Source organism: Scophthalmus maximus, chromosome 9, assembly GCF_022379125.1.
Source record: "Scophthalmus maximus strain ysfricsl-2021 chromosome 9, ASM2237912v1, whole genome shotgun sequence".
Taxonomy (NCBI): Eukaryota; Metazoa; Chordata; class Actinopteri; order Pleuronectiformes; family Scophthalmidae; genus Scophthalmus; species Scophthalmus maximus.
The window spans coordinates 10,888,727-10,909,477 of NC_061523.1; the positions used below are offsets into that span (position 1 = coordinate 10,888,727).

At 45.4% G+C, this 20,751-nt stretch overlaps 1 protein-coding gene across 1 annotated transcript; it reads left to right on the plus strand.

Moving 5' to 3' along the window:
- The first annotated feature begins 1,261 nt into the window (after positions 1–1,261).
- rhogd (ras homolog gene family, member Gd) lies at positions 1,262–5,022 on the plus strand. The gene is made up of 2 exons (XM_035649830.2): positions 1,262–1,417; positions 2,052–5,022. Exon 2 carries the CDS (start codon positions 2,081–2,083, stop codon positions 2,654–2,656), a length of 576 nt encoding a protein of 191 aa, XP_035505723.1. The 5' UTR covers positions 1,262–1,417; positions 2,052–2,080; the 3' UTR covers positions 2,657–5,022.
- The last annotated feature ends 15,729 nt before the right edge of the window (positions 5,023–20,751 follow it).

Genomic DNA, 20,751 nt, shown 5'->3' on the forward strand with positions numbered 1-20,751 from the left:
GAATCTCCCGGCAGAATAGCAGGGGCTCAAGGGATGGGGTGGAGGGTGACTGTGGGTGTAGGGTCCCAGTGGGAATTCTCTCTTTATAGGCCGCAGTGACGCCAGAACCTCTTGGGAAAGGCAATAAACTGGTGCCTCTTTGTGTTCCTGAGTGTCCGGTTGTCGGTCACTACTGGCCTCTTAACCTGGCTCAGTGTATAGAAGTGACATCATCAACGGGTCTCCAGGGGTGCAGGATCAAGTAGGCTAAAGTGATCCCTTCTTTAGCTGCCTTCATGTGTTCTGCATTGATTGTGAGAATAATGTCCGTCTGAAGGTCAATAAATGATATATGGGCTTTAAGACCAGTGCTGACCACAGAGAGGATGAGATCCAAAAGACAGGAGACAGGATTGTTTCATGGCCTGTTGGTATGAGTGGTATTTATGCATATACAGTGACACATTGTGGCATTTTAATGGCAATAATGTAGCAAGTTCAAGAGAAAGGGTGAGGACAAAGTAAAGAGCTTGTAGGTGTCCGTACATTCTAATGACTGAAAATCTTGACATGATAAAATCGAGAAGCCCTCCTCATTTGTAGTGACATTGACTGGATTTAAAGTGTTGGAAGTCAGTAAAGTTTAGGACATCCTTCTCAATATTTGTCTCAAGATGTAATGTATTTTTAAGCGCTAATTATCATGGCTGAGAGATCTAACTCATGGAAATGGTTTCTGAAATAATCCTTGCATTACAGAAGGAAATAAATACTGCCAGTGGCAGGAGAAAACATCATGACACACCCCACTCAATAATATTAGTGGCACAACTTGTTGTTCTACATTCGCAGATGACGTATAAAAGGTAACCAAGTAAATTTGTACTTCAGTTCAGTATTTACATGTGCTACTTTTCAGAATTCTCACATTTAATTAACAGCTTTGCAGAGATAAAAATTTAACAAATTTGATGAACAAATATGAAGTGTTGTTACTATGTACATAGCAGTAAAAATAACTTGTGCTTTGACCAGCTATAACATTAAAAGTATCTTTTTAAAGGGAGTATTTCTACTTTGACTTAGAGGAAATCTCACCACCACTGGGTAAAAAAAAAGAAATATTAAGGCTGACTGGCTGTTACTCAGTTAACTATTTTCCTCGCCACACAAGTTGAAGACAAATCTTAAAGCTGATATTCTTGTAAAGTTGCTTTCACTTTTTCGTGCTTTTCTCCAAAGCCAAGTTAAGGAACTCGTAGGACAGCAGAGAAGCACAACACCGCCACCTAGTGTCGGACAAGCGACCGTCCGTAAGCGGAACTACAACTACCAGTGTGCGTTGCTTCCGCACGTCGGTTTTTACGTAATGGACAGCTCCCCGGATGCGGCTGTGATTGACTATACCAGGCAAAAAGAGATCGAAAGCCAAGTGGCGGTAAGTCACACAATCCTTTAAATTTGACCGTTAAAGCAAAGCTCCACGTTCGAGACGTATGTTGGAACATGTTATAATTTTTGGAGTAACTCATGGCTGATATCGGGCCGGAAACTGGCCTCTTTGAGAAGTGACCTGCAGAGAAAACTTTCAACTTGTTTGCTAACTAGCTAGGTTGTTAGCCACCTAAAGCGCTAGTTCCTTAGCTTGGCGCTAGTCGGTCGGGGAACGCCTAGTATCGTAGGTGAACAGTGAGAAAAACGATATGTGCCAGAAAATAAGCGTCTCGCTTCCGCTTCGCTCCTTTGTCTTTTGTCAAGCGACTAGTTCGTTGAACTTACGGCACCTTGTTTATACGTGGGCGGCAGAAACAGTCGCCAACGTTTAAACCCTGGACCGTTACTCACGGCGATGAGCTAACGTCGGTGGCGGTTAGCCCGTCTGCTAACTGGGTGTAAAGATGGATCACTGTACAAACTGTGTCGCAGAGCCGCTGGTCGCTAATTTAAGCCGCGTCTCTCAAAGCACGACAGTCATCCTCCTCCTCACGGTCGATGGGAGGCGTTGCTCATCCTCCCGGAGCATTGAGTGCTGTTATTAGAAGTTACCCAGGTGCCCTCTTCTCTGTTGTCAGGTGCTGCAGCCCCAGTGGTCGTAGGCAGGATGCAGACCATTAAGTGTGTGGTTGTGGGTGACGGGGCGGTGGGTAAAACCTGTCTGCTCATCTCGTACACCACCAACGCCTTCCCCGAAGAGTACATCCCGACGGTGTTCGACAACTACAGCGCTCAGATGAGCGTGGATGGCCGCACTGTCAGCCTCAATCTGTGGGACACAGCCGGCCAAGAGGAGTACGACCGCCTGCGCACCCTCTCCTACCCCCAGACCAACGTTTTCATCATCTGCTTTTCCATCGGCAGCCCCTCCTCCCACGCCAACGTGAGGCACAAGTGGCACCCAGAGGTGTCCCACCACTGCCCCAACGTGCCCATCCTGCTCGTGGGCACCAAGAAGGACCTGAGGGGTGATGCAGAGACGGTGAAGAAGCTGAAGGAGCAGGGCCTGGCCCCCACCACCCAGCAGCAGGGCAACGCCCTGGCCAAGCAGATCGGGGCTGTAAAATACATGGAGTGTTCTGCCCTGCAGCAGGATGGCGTCAGGGAGGTGTTTGCTGACGCTGTGAGGGCAGTGTTGTATCCAGTCACGAAAAAGAACCCCAAGAAGTGTGTGCTGTTGTAATAAATGGTCCCCACTTTTGGACTGCGCAGAGAGATGATGGAGATCCACGGATGCAAAGGAAGGCTGAGGAACCAAGGGCGTCACCCGTCTGCCTCCGTACCACTTCCAGCAGTTCAGACTTAGTTTTCTTCCTCTGTTACTGCTCTCTTCCTTATTCATATCCTGGAGGATTTCTCTCCGTTGCCATCATCACCAAAGTGACTATGCCAAAATGGGCGCGACAGACTGAATCTCCTCTATTTTTCTTACTTTTTAACTTTTTATATTTACACTTTTTCCAATTTTACACCTGTTCTAGATTTATAGCTTCTCTGCTTTGCTTTATGAAATGCTGATCGTGGTTGTAACAAGCCATAATAACATCCAGACCAACCAACCAAGCTACCCTGTTTGACTGGAGAGAAGAGATCTGCCTTCGTTCAGGTGGAGAAATAATGACTACCTCATAATCTCGCCTAGGTTGCATCTCACGAGTCTCGAGTGGCGTCGCCATCAAAATGTTTTGACTTGCCTATTTAGATGTAATAAACAGACAAGTAGAGGGTTAACACGTTTTAATTTCAAGCAGCCTGAGTCCAGACAAGGTGCGATGACTCCTGGACGAATGTCAGTACCCCTTAACCAATATGCACAGATTAGAGGTTCACCTCTTGAGCTGCGGTTCCCCCTCTTTGCTCAGTCTGGCATGTTCCTGCTGTCTGGTCTTTCGCACGGCTCACTCACTGTCACGCACGGAAGAGCCAGTAAGGCCTTCGATGATAAACCGGACCATTAGAAGCAGCCGACCATTTTCCCTCTTAAGTAATCGAGGAGCAGGTGTCATAAGGCCTCTGCCAAATTAACCCACACCGGTACTTGATTTATTGGCCTGACCTCACCAGGAAGTCAGGTTGTAGTACAGCTCCCCTCTGTCTTCGTCTTAACTCTTGAAGCTCACACGAGTGCCATTAAAAGCACGCCTAAGAATTTCTCTTTGACAGGGTGGTGTCAAAGAGACTTTATTTTGTCTAATTATGTTGAATTTACTCTGTAAATGATTTTTTTTCTTCCTCTCAAATGTTTTTAACCTACGAGTGTGGTAACGGCCAAAGTTGAATATATTTTTTTTGTTATAGCCTTTGTTTATTTGATCAGTAAGACTTTTGTAATTAATACTCAGATTTGATAAAACACAACTTTCCAGTTACATTATTGCCTTACATTTAAGGTCAGCAGACCGTCACCACTGCATTATTGATTTAGTTTAGCATATAATACCAGAATGTCTTTTAACTGGCGTATGCTAGGCTATATACTTCTTTTCCTACATTGCCTTGGTTAGGTGAATGTCATTGCATTTTGGAAAAATCAGTTTCATAGCTGCCTTGTTAACCATGTAACAGCAGTATATCCACAGTATAGAAGGAGCCTTTTATTTGGTCAGGTGCCTTATCTAAACCAAAGACCATAGCATTGCTCCTTCGTTGAACCCAACGATACCTATTTAAATACAGGTCCAACCGACTCTGGGTTTCATTTATGTAACATTTCAAAAGCTTTCTGCCTTAGTTCCTTCTTGCGGCACTCTCTGTAAGACACAGGTGCTAAACTGACATCTCGCACAGCAAGTCTTTGTGCATTTTTTTGAAACGGAGCGCTCACGGCCCACATCCCTTAACAGATTTTGGTTTACATCCCTGCATTGCACGGTGCAGTGGGGGCGAGGCAAAAGCACAACTTGCACATACGGTTAGCCTGAGCTGCGTAGGTGGAACGTGCCTTGTCACATCTGAGGACTTTTTTATACACTTTATAAAAAAAATATTTTTTTTTAGTAATGATTGGTTGCTCATTTCTGCTTAAAGCTGCCAGTAATACAAGCAGCCCTTTTTTAAAAAGTTATTTTCATCTACTCACTCGAGCGGGGTGTATTATAAGTCAACCTCAGCTCGTGGCCTGTGTAAAGTCTAGAATAACCGGAGCGCAACCAAGTGGGAGGTTTTGTGTGACAACGGTATAGCAGTTTGAGATCTGCCTGAAGATGTGTGAAAATTTCCCAGATTGGTGTGTGGAGGGTTGAATGTAAGTGCACAATTTGTCAAAACTGTCAACTGTGGTGAGCTCGTTTTTTTTTTTGCCATGTCCCGATTTCACTCAGAGAACGCTGTTGAAGTGGAACGTACACCTGTGGGCTCTGTATGTCTGTGTCCCGGAGCTGTATGCTACCGTGTGCGTGGTACTGCGCTTTTACACTGGGAACTTGATTTGTAGAAAACTGTTTGTAATTGTTTTATATATAACAAAAGCATATTTGTATAAATGAACTAACAGTGAGATGATTTTAAATTATGCCAAATAAAATGGTGGTTAAAACCACTTTTCCCTTCTGTTTTGCCACTTGACGAAATAACTACTGTTGGACAGAACAGCACATTGCTGCAAGGCCACGATAACAGTGCAAGATTAAAGCTCAACTCAAGTGTGTGAGATGAATCACAATTACATACAAGTGCATGTATTTTCAGTTACAGAAACCACACTGTTCCTGTAGCATGCATATCGTAATTTGGTTTACTTGCTTTCATATTGATGCCATTTCGTAATTTGGTTTACTTGCTTTCATATTGATGCCATTTCAGTTACCATGTCTGAACACTAGATGGACACAGCCCTCCAGCTCTGCTTCATGTTATCCCGAGTGAGTGGCATTCTTTAAAAACCCTGTTTAGTTTTTTTCTCATCTGTACATTTGGAGTTAATGGTCTATATACCGATCCGGTTCTCAGGGTCATCATTCAGCTCAACAGACACCCACAAGTTCAATCGGTTGCATGGGCTTTGAGAGAAAAAAAGAAGCTGCGTGCTGCTTACTCTGAAGGATTCCCTTGACCTTTATGGGTGGTGGCTGTGACAAATGACAGATGTGTTGAACTCCGCCAAAGGCTCAATACAACATCACTGCAGCAACATTCAGAACTCGTTTCCTCTGCGGTCTGTCTCTAAATGTTTTCAACCCATACATTTCTGAATGGATGTTTGCAGCCTGTAAAACCTTTGTTACTGCCCCGTGTTGGTATTTGGTTTACTATTTTCAGTGAACTGATGAAATTTTGAGGCATTCAAGGAAACAGTGCTTAAAGGCACGTCTGACCAGTGTGAAAAAGGATGAGTGCATGTTGCTGTCTGCAATACTCTTGACTATGGCAGACTGTTTTAATGGGAATTGGGTCAGTTAAGGTTATCCACTTTTAGGTGAGTAAAAGGATTGTAATTGTTAATGTGCACAATTCAGTCCAAACTGTTCTGTTCACCTCTGCCTCCCCTCTTCCAATTTTGTTTATCGCAGTTGAAGACTTGTGCCAAGTCATTCGACAGTGGAACGAGGGGTGAGCCTGATTTGATTACTTGACTAAGAAATCAGCCGAAGCCGCTGTATATTCCATTTCTGCTCTGAATCCTTCACACTGGACCTTTAAACAATTTTCTCGGGAATATTTTCATCAGTGAGGTTTCACAAAGCCTGAGAGACGGGGACACATTTCTTAATCTGCGCATGTGTCTAAAGTAACTGCGACCAGCAATGAGTTACAGGCCTGATTTTGACCCTGTATTTCTGCCTGAGCTGATGGAAGCAAAGTCAAACTGTCGAATCAGGGTAGAAGAAGACCGGCTCCCGCCCTGCCTCTGATTGGACCGAGAGGGTGGGAAGGAGAGCGGCTTGGCCCTGCCAGCTCGCGCTGTTGCGCCTGGTTGTCAGAGCTGCTGAAGTTAAGTTAATATGAAACGCAGAATCAAAACCACCTTTTAGTAAAGTTAAGTTTGAGCAATACGATGAATATTAATTTGATTCTGTCCAAACTTTTGCCTGCTTTCTACTTTCTTCTACTAAGAAACGTTAACTGATGTTACGTTAAAAATGTTCTTGTCATCTGTGTGGTGTGCTTAATCACATTTAACCTGCTGACGTTGGTGTCTCATGTAACTGACGAGGAAATAGATCTTAATATGTATAATTAAATAACTGCTTGTCAACAAGGACACAACAGGCAGGAAATCAAGAAAAGAAAATTAGACCAGCATAACAAACCAATAATAGAAAAGGGAAGTGAGGAGAAAAAACAGCATTGACATTGCAGGAACTCAATGAGTCTGTTGCCCCAGTGCATTGTGGGAACATTCCCTGTAAGTGCTCATCATGGATTTAACTTTCTAATCCTGTTTCTTTCATTTCACGGTGCAAGATAACGTCACCCAGGATGCACAAATCCAAGAGGGCTCAGCACTCCACGTCTGCATTCATCTGTTTGACACCAGACTGACTGGGTGATGTGCTTTAAATGATGTAAAGGAAGATGTTTTTCATGTTGTATGGTCGCATGCCGTACGTTGTGATTGAGCATTGCAGGAGATGAAGTTCTGCGGTTCACCTCCTGCCTGTTTGATAGAAATGCGCGGCCGAGGGAAAGCAGCAGATATGCTCTCTGTGAGTCATCAGCGAGGAGCGAGTGGGAGTGCTGGCCTCCGTCAGGACCTTGATCTCAGCTCTGTCAATCACTCCTCAATCTCCATGGCTGCTTTCCACCCTCTCACTGTCCATTTGATGATGTGTGCCCGTAAAGGGCCCGGCAGCTCCCGGCACCATTGAGCAAAGGCACTGGGGGAGATTCCTCTTCTTCTCCTTGTCCAAAGATGAAAAAGCGAAAAGCCCTTGATCTAATAGACGGCCCGCAGCGAGAGCGAGACGGAGGGAGTCGCAGTTCTGCATTCAAATGAAACTGTTCCAGCAGACGGAAAGGGGAAAACCAGATTGGAAGGGTTGGGGCATAAGTAATGATGGAGCAGAGGGAAATTCAGTCAAGTTGTTTCAAATGTAAAACGAAAAAAGGAGTGCAAAATATAGGAGGAAAGATTGATTGAGGACACAAGCTGGGTTGAAGGTTTTTGTTGGTTGGTTGTTTCTGGCAGAGATACGATGGATACCCCTTGTTTATTAATTAAAAGACTAGTTTAGATTAGTTTATTGACTGAAACAGGAAAAACAGCTAACTTCGCTTAAAAGAGCTCCTTTAGTGATGGACTATTTCTTGACATCCTGGCAACAACTCGGTGTCAAGGCGGCAGAAGTTTAGGAAGTGTGTCCCACTGAGTGTGCACGCTCATCATGTTAATAAGTGGGCTTCAGAGATCCTGATAGGTTGACTTTTAAAACCTATGGGCGGAGTCAGACGAACTGTTTCCTCGTGTCCAGTCTTTATGCTAAGCTAAGATAACAGACTGCACTTTAGTGCAGTCTGTTATGTTGACATGCTCACCTGACTCTTGACAAAAATGAAAACCAGCAGGCCTGGCGGAGACCTGTAGGCACTGAACTATTATGAGAGTGTAACGCACAAAGCAAACAGATGAGCAGAAGAGAACCAGACACCCAGGCCCACTAAAGTATTCATTATATTGGTTTGCAGCTATGGGGCAAAACTGCTGCTGGTGAATCGCTGACGCAACAGCGCTGGGAACAGAAAAGTCCTCAGGTGCCCTCCTCACATTGCTGAAGCCCCTCTCCTCAGTGCTTGCGGGAAGACGGAAACAACGCAGAGTGAAACCAGGCTGATTAGATGTCGCATGTCATGTGTCCACCCATTCTTGACGTGCGAGCCCTCCGTTGTTCACACTCTGTCACTCACTGATGTCTGTATCGCCGCAGCGGGGAGAGGCCAGATGGCGCAGGGTGCCGGAGCGAGTCAACTCTGACACTTTTTCCTCCGAAGCACGCTCACACCGCCGCAGGGTTGGGGTGATGAAAAAGGAACTGGAAAAAGTAGAGCTCTTTGTGGGACAAGCTGTGGTTAGATGTAAGTGAAAGCGATCGATGAGTTTGAGCTCTGCAGCCTCTTCATTAATATTGGATGGGACATATGACGGACCACACACAGAGAGCCTTTTGCCCGACCCAATTACCAGCCATAACTTTGGTTTCATGCTCCGCCTGAGCTGTCATAAAAACGACAAGACAGCAGGAAACCAAACACTGTTGAGTCCAAACAAACCAAATTGTTCACATTCCTCTCCTTTCCCTCCTCACTTCACGTCCTCTCTCTGCCTTTGTTTTGCTGGTGTGTATCGGTGTGGGCCAGGGCTGGACTGGCCATCTGGCATAGCGGTGGGCCGACGCACTTTTGGGCCGAAACGCCAATATAATTTATAGGCCTTTTTCTTTTTTGGGGGGCCCATAAAGAACTGACAGCGGCCCATTGGTTAATTTTCTTTATTGGCACTGGCCTGACCCAATCAAATCCAGGAACCCCCTTCCCCACTCCCGGCCGCAAATTTACGAAGCCGATTGGTCAGGGGATTGGACCTGTACAAATGGGGTTACGTTACCTTGCGTAAGCATGGACGCCTGGCCAATAAATGCTATTGAAGTCTGACCAATCACGGTGGGTGTGGGCCGCCTGGGTCAAAAATGCCAGGGCCAATTTTCTGTCCCAGTCCAGCCCTGGTGTCGGCCATCCCCAGGGATCTGACAGCAAGAGAGCAGAGCCTTTTCACACTCTTGTCAATTCAGGGCAAAAAGGTCACTGTAATCGAAATACTTGCAACTCTTAATAAATCTGCAAAACCTCGGCCCAATGAGTGATTGCAACCCGAGGGGAAGGACAGAGGGGCCGGACGCTGCTCCTCTCTGGACGCTTCACTTGCAACAGCATGTAGTTCAGCCATCGAGAGGGAGAACTGCAGTTTGTGCGACTGTGACTGGGGGGACGCTGCATTTCAACAAAAAGACAATGAAAAAATGAAATATGAATTGCTTATTCAAAGAAGCTGTTTTCCCTCAAGGAGTAATATCTGATGTTCGTCTCCTCGTCTTGCGGAGCAGGAGTCAGTGCCTCGACTGTGACTATATTAGTGTCTTCTAGAACTGCAATTAGTTAGCCAGCGAGAAATAATCCCGATAAAAGAAAAACACTGCTTTCCCGGGGGTAGCTGCTTTTCTCAAAGTATGAAAGGCTTCTCCCTCCCTTTATTCTATCACCCTCTTCGTTTCTGTCTCCGATGGATCCCCAGAGAAAATGTCTGCATTTACAGCTGGCTCTGTTTGTTGTTTTTGTCTTTTGTCCTGATTTGAACTGGGAACCCCAGATGATCCAACTATGGGTGGACATCTTCCTAGTCATATTTTGTATTTTGTACGTATGGAGGGGCCTGCAATGAGTCTGTGTATGGCTTAGAGACTTTAGTGAGACTGTTTTCTCAGCTGCAGTTGCTCTAAATCAGGAATGAACGTTGACACTAATGTTTTCATGATCAAGTGGATCTGCATTTCGGTGGCTGCATCTCGAAATCCCCATGAATTCTGGTGAACAATCTGACGCACGTCTTCCACATAGCCTATGTGTTTTGATTTGTTTTTTTACATTTCATCTGTACACAAATACTGAAATATCAGGCTGAACATCATACTTCCCAAGCACGTCTTTGAGGATAACGTGCGTAGATGAATATTGCACACACCCCATGAGTTGGAGTGGAGAAAAAAAACCGTCCAAAACACATCAATCGATAAAATGCACACCTGTTGAAACGACGACTCAAACGTGTCGGCAGGAAGGAAATATCATGAGACCCAGTTATTCAAGGTCGCTGTCTTGCACAGAGTTGGCTGGGTTACGCGCACTGTGTGTTCTTTGGTGTTGATGTTTTAGCGCGTGGAGGCAGGGCGTGTTAAAGTGCATCTAATAGATGGTTTGCTTTTATAACATCTGACATACTGAGACTGACAGCTATTTCTGTGGCCATGGAAACGGGAAATTAGCCCGCTCACAGGCCACAGTAATCATCCTGAAGAGCATGGGAGGGGAGAGGAGAGGAGAGGACGCGGACAGATTGAGAAAAACAAAGATGAGAGATGACACTTCACATGTTGACGCGTGGTTGTGCATGGTATCCCATTGTCCACAAGAAACCCTTCTGCCTGAGAGGACAAGTAGACCCAAACTATGCCAGCCCACAGAATAACAGAGAAACAATAACGGACACTGGATCCTCACAGTGTAGCGGCCAAACATTCAGGCCCGTACCATTCTGCCGCACATCGCCATATCACTTTGTTTTCCACATCTCTGTGAAGGGTTTTTGCACCACTGCACTCTCAAATGAGTATTGATCTGTGTAATGAGGGGTTGATGAACTGGTGTCCTGCTACAATATCCCTCTCTGTGTAATCGTCGATGGACTGTTCTTGCTGATGCGGTCCGATCACGTCTTGCAGTGACATTCTCAGGCGGCCGAGGAAGAGAAGCTCTTCTATTACACGAGCCTCACGGTCATCAAATGTGCACTGTCGAACACAATTTTCTGACTGACGTCTTCCCAATAGATCTAAATGCAGATGTCAGTGTTCCACTGCAACGACCAGCCAGTAGAGGAGTGTGACTGTTCCCCAGCAACGAACCCTCTTTCAAAGTCACCGAGATCTTTTCTTCTTGTCATCTTGATACAAAAATATGGAAGTTACTTTTCCTGCTCAGCATTTTTCAAACATGCTGCCACAGAGCTCGGCTGGACGTTAATGGCGTACTTGCACCATGCGGTGCACCTGTGTGGAAGCATCTCCGTCAGCCGTGTTTCTCCACTCATTTATTCAGGGTTTTTTTTCTTCCCCCCCCTGTAATTTGTCACCTGTCCGTATCTTCTCCAGATGGTACATCCGCAGCTTTGCAGTGTCAGGCTCCCCTGATGGCTCTGGAGACAAGCTGGGTGCAGTAATCGAGGCTCGCTCCCCCCCTGGGGGCTCTGCACTAATTGCTAATAAGGTCGGCCTCCTCCAAGACACTGCCACCACCACCACCATGCGGCAGAGTGTGTTTGACCTCTGCCTGCCTTCTCCACGTGGCCCCATATCAAAGGTCTGGACGCTCACACACAGCATTCACCAAGCCATCTCAAACATACATAACACAGTATGGACAAACACATGCAAATAAACAGTGGCATGCATGAAACGTGTGTGCTGCTCAGACATGCTGTTTCTGCACGCATCACTGCAGATGTGCTTCCACGCATAAGGTCAGCCACATATTTCCCTCTTTCCCCCGACGCACTCAGGGGTTACAACCCCCCCAGTTTTAATTTCACAGCTGAAAAGAGGAGACAACTCTGTCTACTTGGCACAAAGCACATTGGTAAATGAACAAGATTTGTCCTGAATAAAACATCTAGTGAGAATCTCTAACGCCCACAGTGCAGAGCTGGGAGTAAGCCTTAGAAGTAAAGAGAGGATCAAGAAAAGAATCTATTAAGACTGTTGAAGTCGGTTTCATGTCCTCTAAGACATGGTCACTGTGACCCCACTCTCATGTACTTTAAAGCAGTTATCAATGTATGTATGAGCGCACATTTTCAAAGTTTAAAAAAGACATTTCAGATTTTCTGTTGAGTATTTTTTGGGAGAGAAAGTGAGGGGAGAGAGTAGGAAGAGCGACAAAAGTCCCCGGCGACCTCAACCATGGTTTTGGTCCATGTCAGCTGCTGAGCCACAAGGACGTTGTGGTTCTAATGAACTGGTGAACATCTTTTACAACACCACACAAAACGGCACATTGACATGGCAACAACTATTCTGAGGCTACAGCTTTAAGGTGGCATATTCCTCTACAGTTACCACCATGGTTACAGGTGTCTCCTGCAAGGTGTTGATGTCACTCTGCTCTGCAGCAGCACAGACTGTCTCACCTCAGGAACATCCGCTCTCTAATTCAGGGACATCAAACTCCGTCACTACAGGGGAAGGGCGCAGAAAATCACAATTCAAAAAATCCCTACCAACTCAAGGGCCTAAAAGGACCCATGTGCTGTACATGTATCCTATTAGCACTTTGAGACTTGTTTCAAATGTAAAGTGCGTTTCAAATGAAAGGTATTATTATTCATTATTATCATTATTATGACTACACCGCTGACTATGGAACAGACGCTCGGGGGGTTTAATTCCTGGTCAGGGTGTGGCTAAAATCCAGTTTGGGCCCTTAGGCTATAGGCCCTTAATGCTACCTGCCCACCTCTGATAGGACTTGTAGTTCGCTTTGGACAAAGGCGTCAGCTAAATGAATGTGATGTAATGTAATAAATTCATCGGCTTGAGAGACTTGTCTGCCTTAGGACTTGACCTGGAGTGAGACTTGAATGACACAATGCTGAGGAGAGGGGACTGCTAATACAATGTAGTCACTTTAACCTCATGTACACTTTCAGTTTCACCAGCTGGCACCAAATCAAATTAGGTTTTTAGTTTAAAAATAGTAAGGACACTGGACCAACTCGCTGACAGCCACTGCCGTGCCCAGAACCGAAATACTAGTGTGGCTTAAAATAAGAAAAGATAAATGTCTCCAGTTCCCTCCTGTGTTCATCAGGCATCAACAGACGAGCTGAAGTCATACATGTTGTGTTATATAATGCCTTAGGCTCTGTTTCTGTGCTGGGTACTGGCACCTTGGAAAGAAGGTTTTCAGGGTGAATAATTGAGTGAATATTCAATAACTGGTGACCCAACCTTTACATCCAATCGCCTGCTTACTTTGATGAGGAGGTGTGTTGATTATCTCTTTTCACCAACAAGAAATACTGTGCAGGGCGTCTTTGAGTCATTTGTGAAATAAACTTTGAGCACTGAGGAGGGTCTTATAAATAGTACGATGAGGGGAGATGTTCTTCCCTAGAGGAAAAAACTCAAGGGGGAAAGACGTTGCATCTTGTTTAGTTTTCACCTCAGATATCCCAGTGGGTTCCCAGGAAACAGACTCTTGAAGTGAATTTGCTCTCCCTTCCTCTCTCTGCTCTTATTGTGTCTTCTGTATACGATTGTACAGCTATAGACCCGTGTAAGGGTGTACATGCAAGCTATGGCTCAGTGTTTCATTCTTTCTTTCTTTCGTGTGTTAATTGTCTTTCAATCAACCTGCAGGGCCGATCATGTCCTGGTCTCCATCAGACTTCCTGTCACTGACAGGGATGACTGTAATTATATGCTCAGCGTTGCTACCAAAATAGATTTGTGATTCACCAACCCACACAGCGGCCACATGCGTACACACACATACACACACACACACACACACACACACACACACACACACACACACACACACACGCACCCGCCTGCACACCTCTCTAGTAATCAACTCTGATGGAACACAATTAATATCCAATTCCACCAGCCTTTGTTTTCGGCAGGGGATTTAAAAAAGAAATGAGGAGCTCTGGGAGGAATTGACTCATAAAAACCAATATTTACTGCGGTGACATTGCCTGCTTGAGGTCAGGGGTAGAGCACGATAGTGAGATCAGGTCTGAATTGTCTTTGTGAGAGATCAACACAAACTTGAAGCAGGGTAAAACGCACAAAATACCCTCGTTGGTTTTCATGAGGATGTGAGAGTTTTTTTAGTATGCCGGAGGCCTCAGGTGCATGGAGACGCAGAAGATTCCAATCCAAAACTTCCCATCTGCCTCTTGATGACACACCGTGGATAGCCAGCCGATTGAATCCCCCACATAGTCTTCGATCAATAGCAGAAGCGGCAGGGGAGGGAGAGGCATCTTGGCATCTCTCTGTTTCCCCTTAGAATCGGACTTACTATGCAGGGAAGACAACACCTTCACCCTTAATCTTGCATGAAAGACAAGCCAGAGAAACGCCTCAAGGTAAACTGAGGGCTCTGCTCTCCCCTGCCCGGCTGCCTCAGCGAAAAACTGCGTCTCTGCAGCCCGCGCTGGAGTTATGTGTTAGTCGTTATAATTGGCCACTGTGGTAAGACATCTAGATTGACTGGTTTGTGGGTGAGGGATGACGAGATGGCAGAGGTTTAAAATCCTAATACTTGTTCTGATACATCAGAAGATTGTCTGACAGATAGACAGTCACTTTTTTCAATTTTATTTTGTACAGTAATATGATTCTGTTTTTCATGCGCTGCAGAACACGAACCTGTTGTGAACTAGTTTTAAATTCGTCAGATCAGTTTAAATGTAACACATTTGATGTCACACTTTGTCTTTTCCTGTGCAATACTACTTCTACTAATAATGATATTAATAATAATGTCAAAAAGTTGAATACCAGCCATAACTGGTCCACAAATGATCCAGGACTCACCCTAACACATGAGTCAGATATGGCCCATGTGCCACAATCATGAGGTAAATGTCATAGGCAACGCAAAAAGAAATATATAGGCATACACTCTCTTCCATCATCCATTCAACAAGACTAACAAGACTGTGTTCCAGTTTCAAAGGCAACACTTTGGCTCTCCTTCAATGTCCTTAACACCCACTTTTTTTTTTTTTACTTTACTTGCCTCCTCCCTCTTCTGTTTCGAGAGAGATGGATGGCCATAGATCAGGGTGGAGGCGGCTGCCTCGGACTGCCTGATGTGGAGCATGAGTGAGCCATCACTCTTGTAATGAGGCGTTGGGACAGAAACTAGGTGGGCGAGAGGAGTGGGGAGGAGAAGGAGGGATCAGCCCGTCAGAGGTCAGTCTGGAGGTCAGAACAGAGAGGTGTGACTGGGACGAGGAAGAGGATAAACCCCCTGGTCTTAGTGGGTGACCGAAATAGCGGTATACGGGGGGCTTGTTAACGGATGGAGGTCAGGTTATGAATGTGCATCTGTGTTTAGCGCGCAGGGGTTAAGGGTTTAGGCGAGGGAGGACCCCTCCCAAGTGAGCGGTTAAGGGGCGAAAGTGGTTGGTGTTATTGTGTGGATATGTCAGCGTCTTCAGCACCCGTGGCGAGGGGAAGGGTAATGAGAGCGGTCCCAGTGTAGAGGTGTTTGTTCAGGGGGCACCAGGAGGCATCTAATTAATGCCATCCCAGAGACCCTGTTGAGGCCTGACCTTCTGCTCAAAGCCTCGAGCCTCTTCAGTCTCCTCATCCTGTCTGGGCTGCCATCAGTGAGGTTTGAATTATTGATAAGACTGAGTAGGAGAATACTGGGGGGGGGGGGGGTTCCTCCATTGCATGTGCATGTGTGTGTGGGTTTGCATGTGTGCAAGTAGATGAGCTCACAGGAAGTTGAATGATCTATAAAGGGAGAGTTTGATGAGACTAACCCCTAAGGGCAGCCGTCCCTCAGGCAAGGCACGGAGAGAAGCATCCTAAATAACATGTATTCTTGAGAGACTGTGGTTAAAGGTGATGAGAGAGAGAGAAGGATGGAGGTGGATGAGAGCAAAAGGAGCTCGATGTGTGAGGTCAGAAGAAAAAACAAACCCCTCTTAGATAGAAGCAATTGCAAGAGACCAGCAGAGAGACCGGTGAGGAGAAGAAAACATTCAGGCATGTGCGTGCAGAAATGCAGCACAACGATTCTCAGCACGACGGCGAGTGGAAAGGGGGACGGCGCTGTGACTCCTAAATCAGGCTGATGCTTTTCCCGAATGCGCCACTGTTATCTTGCCACAGCTGGGGCCTGCTCACGGGAAACGGATGGATGTAATAAAGCCGGGATCTGGGTGGAAGACGCGATCCTGGTGGACTGTCCACAAGCAGGCACACTCCATCCCAGCCCTCACACACACACACATGAAGCTTGCTGAGGAGTCAGTCAGAGGGAAACAGGTTGTGTGTAAGGGGTTAAAGTCTCAGAATGATTCAGAAATGAACTCCAGCCATAACACAAGGCCTGATTCTTAAATATCAGCCGTGAAGTCACAGACAACAGACGCGAGAGCAACGTGACTCAGAGCAGGTTTTAAGTTGCAAACACATTGATGCATCACACAGCGGATGATGCAAGTTCAAATGTAGAGGAATATATCAACATTTTGGGAAATGCAATTATTCTCCGTCAATTCAAGACTTAAATGAGGATTGATATCCGTGTCATCTTGGTAAATATAGCTGCTTAGCTTAGCATAAAAACTGCAAACAGTGCTAGGTTAAGTGATGCTGGCCGACTGTTTCTCTCTGGTTCCAGTCTTTATGCTAAGCTAAACCAAATGTTACAAATATACTTTCTGTACCAGCTCCTCCAATGTTAAATAATCATTGTGGTTGATTTCACAAGTGTAAAGGCAACAAGTTGCCATTTTGCATGTGTTTATGTGCCAGACAACAGAGTAGACTGGGTTGCAGTTTTTTTCACATATTTTTTTCAATTAAATTTTTTTTAAATGATATTAGAGTGTATATATATATTTATATAAATGTGGTATGTGGTTGGTTGATCTTCTAACCTAACTGTCTGCAAAAAACAAATATGATTTCCCAAATTCTTTTAATTAGTTACACCTTTCAAGTGCTATTTTGCAAATGAAATTCATCACCTGCTCTTGAGAAGTCAACTGCAGTGATAATTTGACAGTATTAATAAACAACACTGTCGCCGGCTGAGTTACCTTGAAATTGCGCAGATTGCTATGAAATCTCTCCAGACTCAAAACCCGAACACTTTTGCATAAATTTGAAAGACTAATTAGACTTTGGTGATTAGCTCCTGCTCTCGCTTTTATTCCCTTCTCTTTTAATCCCGACCCACTCGCAACACCTACGCTCTTTCTCTGCTGAACCTCCCGTGGGAGCTGCAGCTACCTGCATAGAACAACACAAATACTGGCTTATTTCATGCATTAGCTGCCGGGGCCCCTGGGAGCGGCAGAGTATGAAGTCAGGAGACGGCTGCTCTCGCTAATGTATTTTTAATCACTTGTGTACACATTTTATTCTCCCATCCATACAGGAGACAGATGCAGTCAGTCCTCGCATCACCCTCCTTATTATCTCACATTGTTATGAAGTATTTTTGTTGTTTTAGTTAGGAAATAAAACATGCTCATATTTTCTTCTGGCCTTGGTACATTCGGTATAAACATTCCATGCGGAAGCCGAGACGTGGATGTTGCTGCCAGAGTGCTGTTGTATGTTTCCACGGCCCTGAAAAGCTGCACTCTTTTGACTAGTCGAGCGTCGAGTCAGAAGAGAGGATGGGAGGGACAGTTGTCAGCTGTTCGTGCACATGCACTATCCACTGAATAAAGAAACACCTACTTGGCACGAAGGGAGAAACTCTGCTACCTCAGCGAGATGAGAGGCGATCAGATCCCATTAGTATTACACGCCACAATCTCCCTGCACACGCTCACAAATCACGCCGCCGAGCGGCAACCGGTCTTTCTCCTAATTCAATAAACAAAACACCAGTGTTTACATATCAAAGCTTTTTTTCTCCAGCCGAAGCAATTCTTCTCTGTGTCAGGCATCCTCTGGCTCTATTTGGTTTGGCAAGGCCACGGCAGCTCCCTGAATATGTAAACACTCACAAAGACGAGCCTCTGCTGACATCCTGTTTTCGAGAAGAAAAAAAACCCCCACCTTCTCGCTTCCGCTGGCGGCTTACAAGCGTCAATATTCTCCTATCTCGGATTCAAGGTTCAAGCTGCGGCTCCTAATGAAAGAGAGACCGAAGTGAGAAACCCGTAAAGGAAATAATGTGATGACAGAGATAACGCAGATGTCAGAGCGGGTTTGAGCTTTCACAGAAGCAGCAGCAGCAGCTGCCAGCGAGCCAGATGTAACAGTGACGGCTGCTTTGATCCAGCGGAGGTTCTCACGTATACACTCAGTCCCTTTCTGAGCACTCAACACATCGCCACTGGCACGCGAAAGCCCCACACGCTGCCGTTTATGACCACGTGTTTTGTAAGCGCTTGAAACACAAAAAACTAAAATCCCACAAAGCCACCTGTCACGGGCTGGGTGTGATGTGATGTGATTACAAACTGTTCCATTAACTCCCATCCACTCAGGGGTGGAAGCAGGGAGCTTTTCCTCGAGGCAGTTTCCGTCGGGCGGTGTGGGAAAACGATCGCAAGGGCGTTCCCATCTCGCGGTGTTTTGCTGACATCCCACCTGCTGCAAAGTAAATGCTGTCATTGCAGGGAACGGGCTGTCGCGCGCGTTCGCCCCCGAGCGGCAATCCGCCGCCAAACAGCGAAAAAGAGGCCGCTCTTCGGTCTCTGTCAACAGTGGACAGGTGATTCACCCTCTGCTTAGACTCAGAGGCTCCTGCCTCCGGCGACTCCGTGGAGACGGACGGCATAAACTCTTCCAGCCTAGAAGCAAAACATCATTTCGTCTACTGTTCGAGGCCTGGCCACGGGCTGACGCTGTGCCTTGGTGACACATTCTCTAATACTCAGTCCATTATAGGGAGTTAAGAAGGGTTGAGCACGGGCACTGAGGGACTTACCCTCAGCCGCTTTACTCTGCACTTCACTCTGCATTTCTATGCATATAACTTTGCATAAACGTGAGTGCCCTCTGGTCTGCAGACTGTCCTTTCTTCAAAGACACACACTATTACTTTCGGGGGTAAAGGGACACATGTACCTGAACCAAACATTTAAATTTGATGCTACATTATACTAAAGTTCAATGGGTAATGTACTACATTACAACCATGGTTACTTTTCTCTGCAGATTGTTGTTTTGGCCTTATGTTTCAGCCACGATGGCTAAAAACACATCTGAAATACATCAACAACTTTTGAATGGTTTGCCATGGAATTTTGTGTGATCCCTGACTTTTTATCTGGCGCCACCATGAAGTTGCCGCTGTCGGTTTTTGTGGATTTATCGTGGGTCGCCACAAAATTTGACACATCCATCCACGAGGCACAGAGGATGAATCTGAACAACCTACATGATTACTTTGACATTTCCCTCGGTGCAGGGGCGGGGAACATCCGGCCTTCTGTCAGGAGAAGACAAGTATAGGTGCAGAATGTCGCGCTTTCCAAGAGAAACAGACAAATGATGATATTTTCTTTGAAGTAAAGGACAAGCCAGTATCCCTAGTTTGTGGGGACGTGCTCACAATGATGGTCTCAAATCTCAAGCATCATTACTGCTGAAAATATGTTTAACTGGATGTGTTACAAGGACAAATGTGATTGAAGTTAACGCTCTTTGGTGGAGTGTGAGCGTCCGACATGCAGCTTTCACACAACTTAATTGTGACAGAGACAATGTTACACAGACACGTTTTGGGATGATTGCAGATGTAGCCAAGGAGCTGAAACCTTATTCACAAGGAGAATTTGTGAAGGAGCCTCTTTGCTGCGGTGGCGCAGATAGAACCAGATAAAGTAAATCTGATATCCTACGCCTTGCCAACGAGGATAACTTCCAGCCACATCGCAGTCGAGGGGTTAGTGGGATATGTGTTGAATAGAATGGCCTTTGAAGGATGTTGGAAAACTTGAAATGACTCTTGATAGCCTGTTAAATATTTCTATTTGTCTAACGGATGAAACGGCCAAGATTCATTCATGGTTCCTACATTATGCATTCTAATGACTTCAGTGTTCTCATAATTTTCCACTAGAATCACTGTCAGGTTTTATTTGTAACGCACTTTGGTTTGCGACTTCCTACCAATGAAACGGCCTCAGGTTTACTTTGTGTTTAGTGCTTATTAGCAAATGTAAGCCCATTAATATGCTAAACTCATGATAAGAGCTGTTTGGATTCTTTAAATGCTTAAGAGAGGTGCTTCAATGCTTCCTTTCCTATCTGTTTTTTTAGCATGGGGTACACTGGAAAGGAGAAAGAGACGCCCCACAATTCATTGCAGCAGCACTATTTAATTTTAATTACAGACATGCAGGTTAGATTGACTGGGGACTCAAAGGCAGGTTTTGAGTCCCCAGTCAATCTAACCTGCATGTCTGTAAGTCTAAACACCTGGAGGAAACCTACACAGGCACAAAGACCACATGCAATCTCCATACAGAGGCCCCAGCTGACCAGCAGCCTCGAACTCAAAAAAACTGGTTTCATGATAATACATTGTGGATATAATGTATTAATCCAGGAAGTGAAGGTACGTTCTGCTAATGTAGATGCACTCGGTCATAACAACATAATTTTCCTTCTAACAGCAACCAAGAGACTCGCTTTATGTCTCAGTGTAAAGGTTAAAGTTTTTTTTAACAAACCAGATTTTCTATTCATTCTCTGTGACTTGGACGTGATGCCGAGATTTACAAACCGTAAGACTCAAATTTGGCTGCTAATGCACACACAGCTGATCCCTCACCCTTGGGACTTGAACCAA

What these genes read in the sequence shown, in the direction of transcription:
- rhogd (XM_035649830.2), top strand. Translation starts at nt 2,081, where the DNA reads ATGCAGACCATTAAGTGTGTGGTTGTGGGTGACGGGGCGGTGGGTAAA.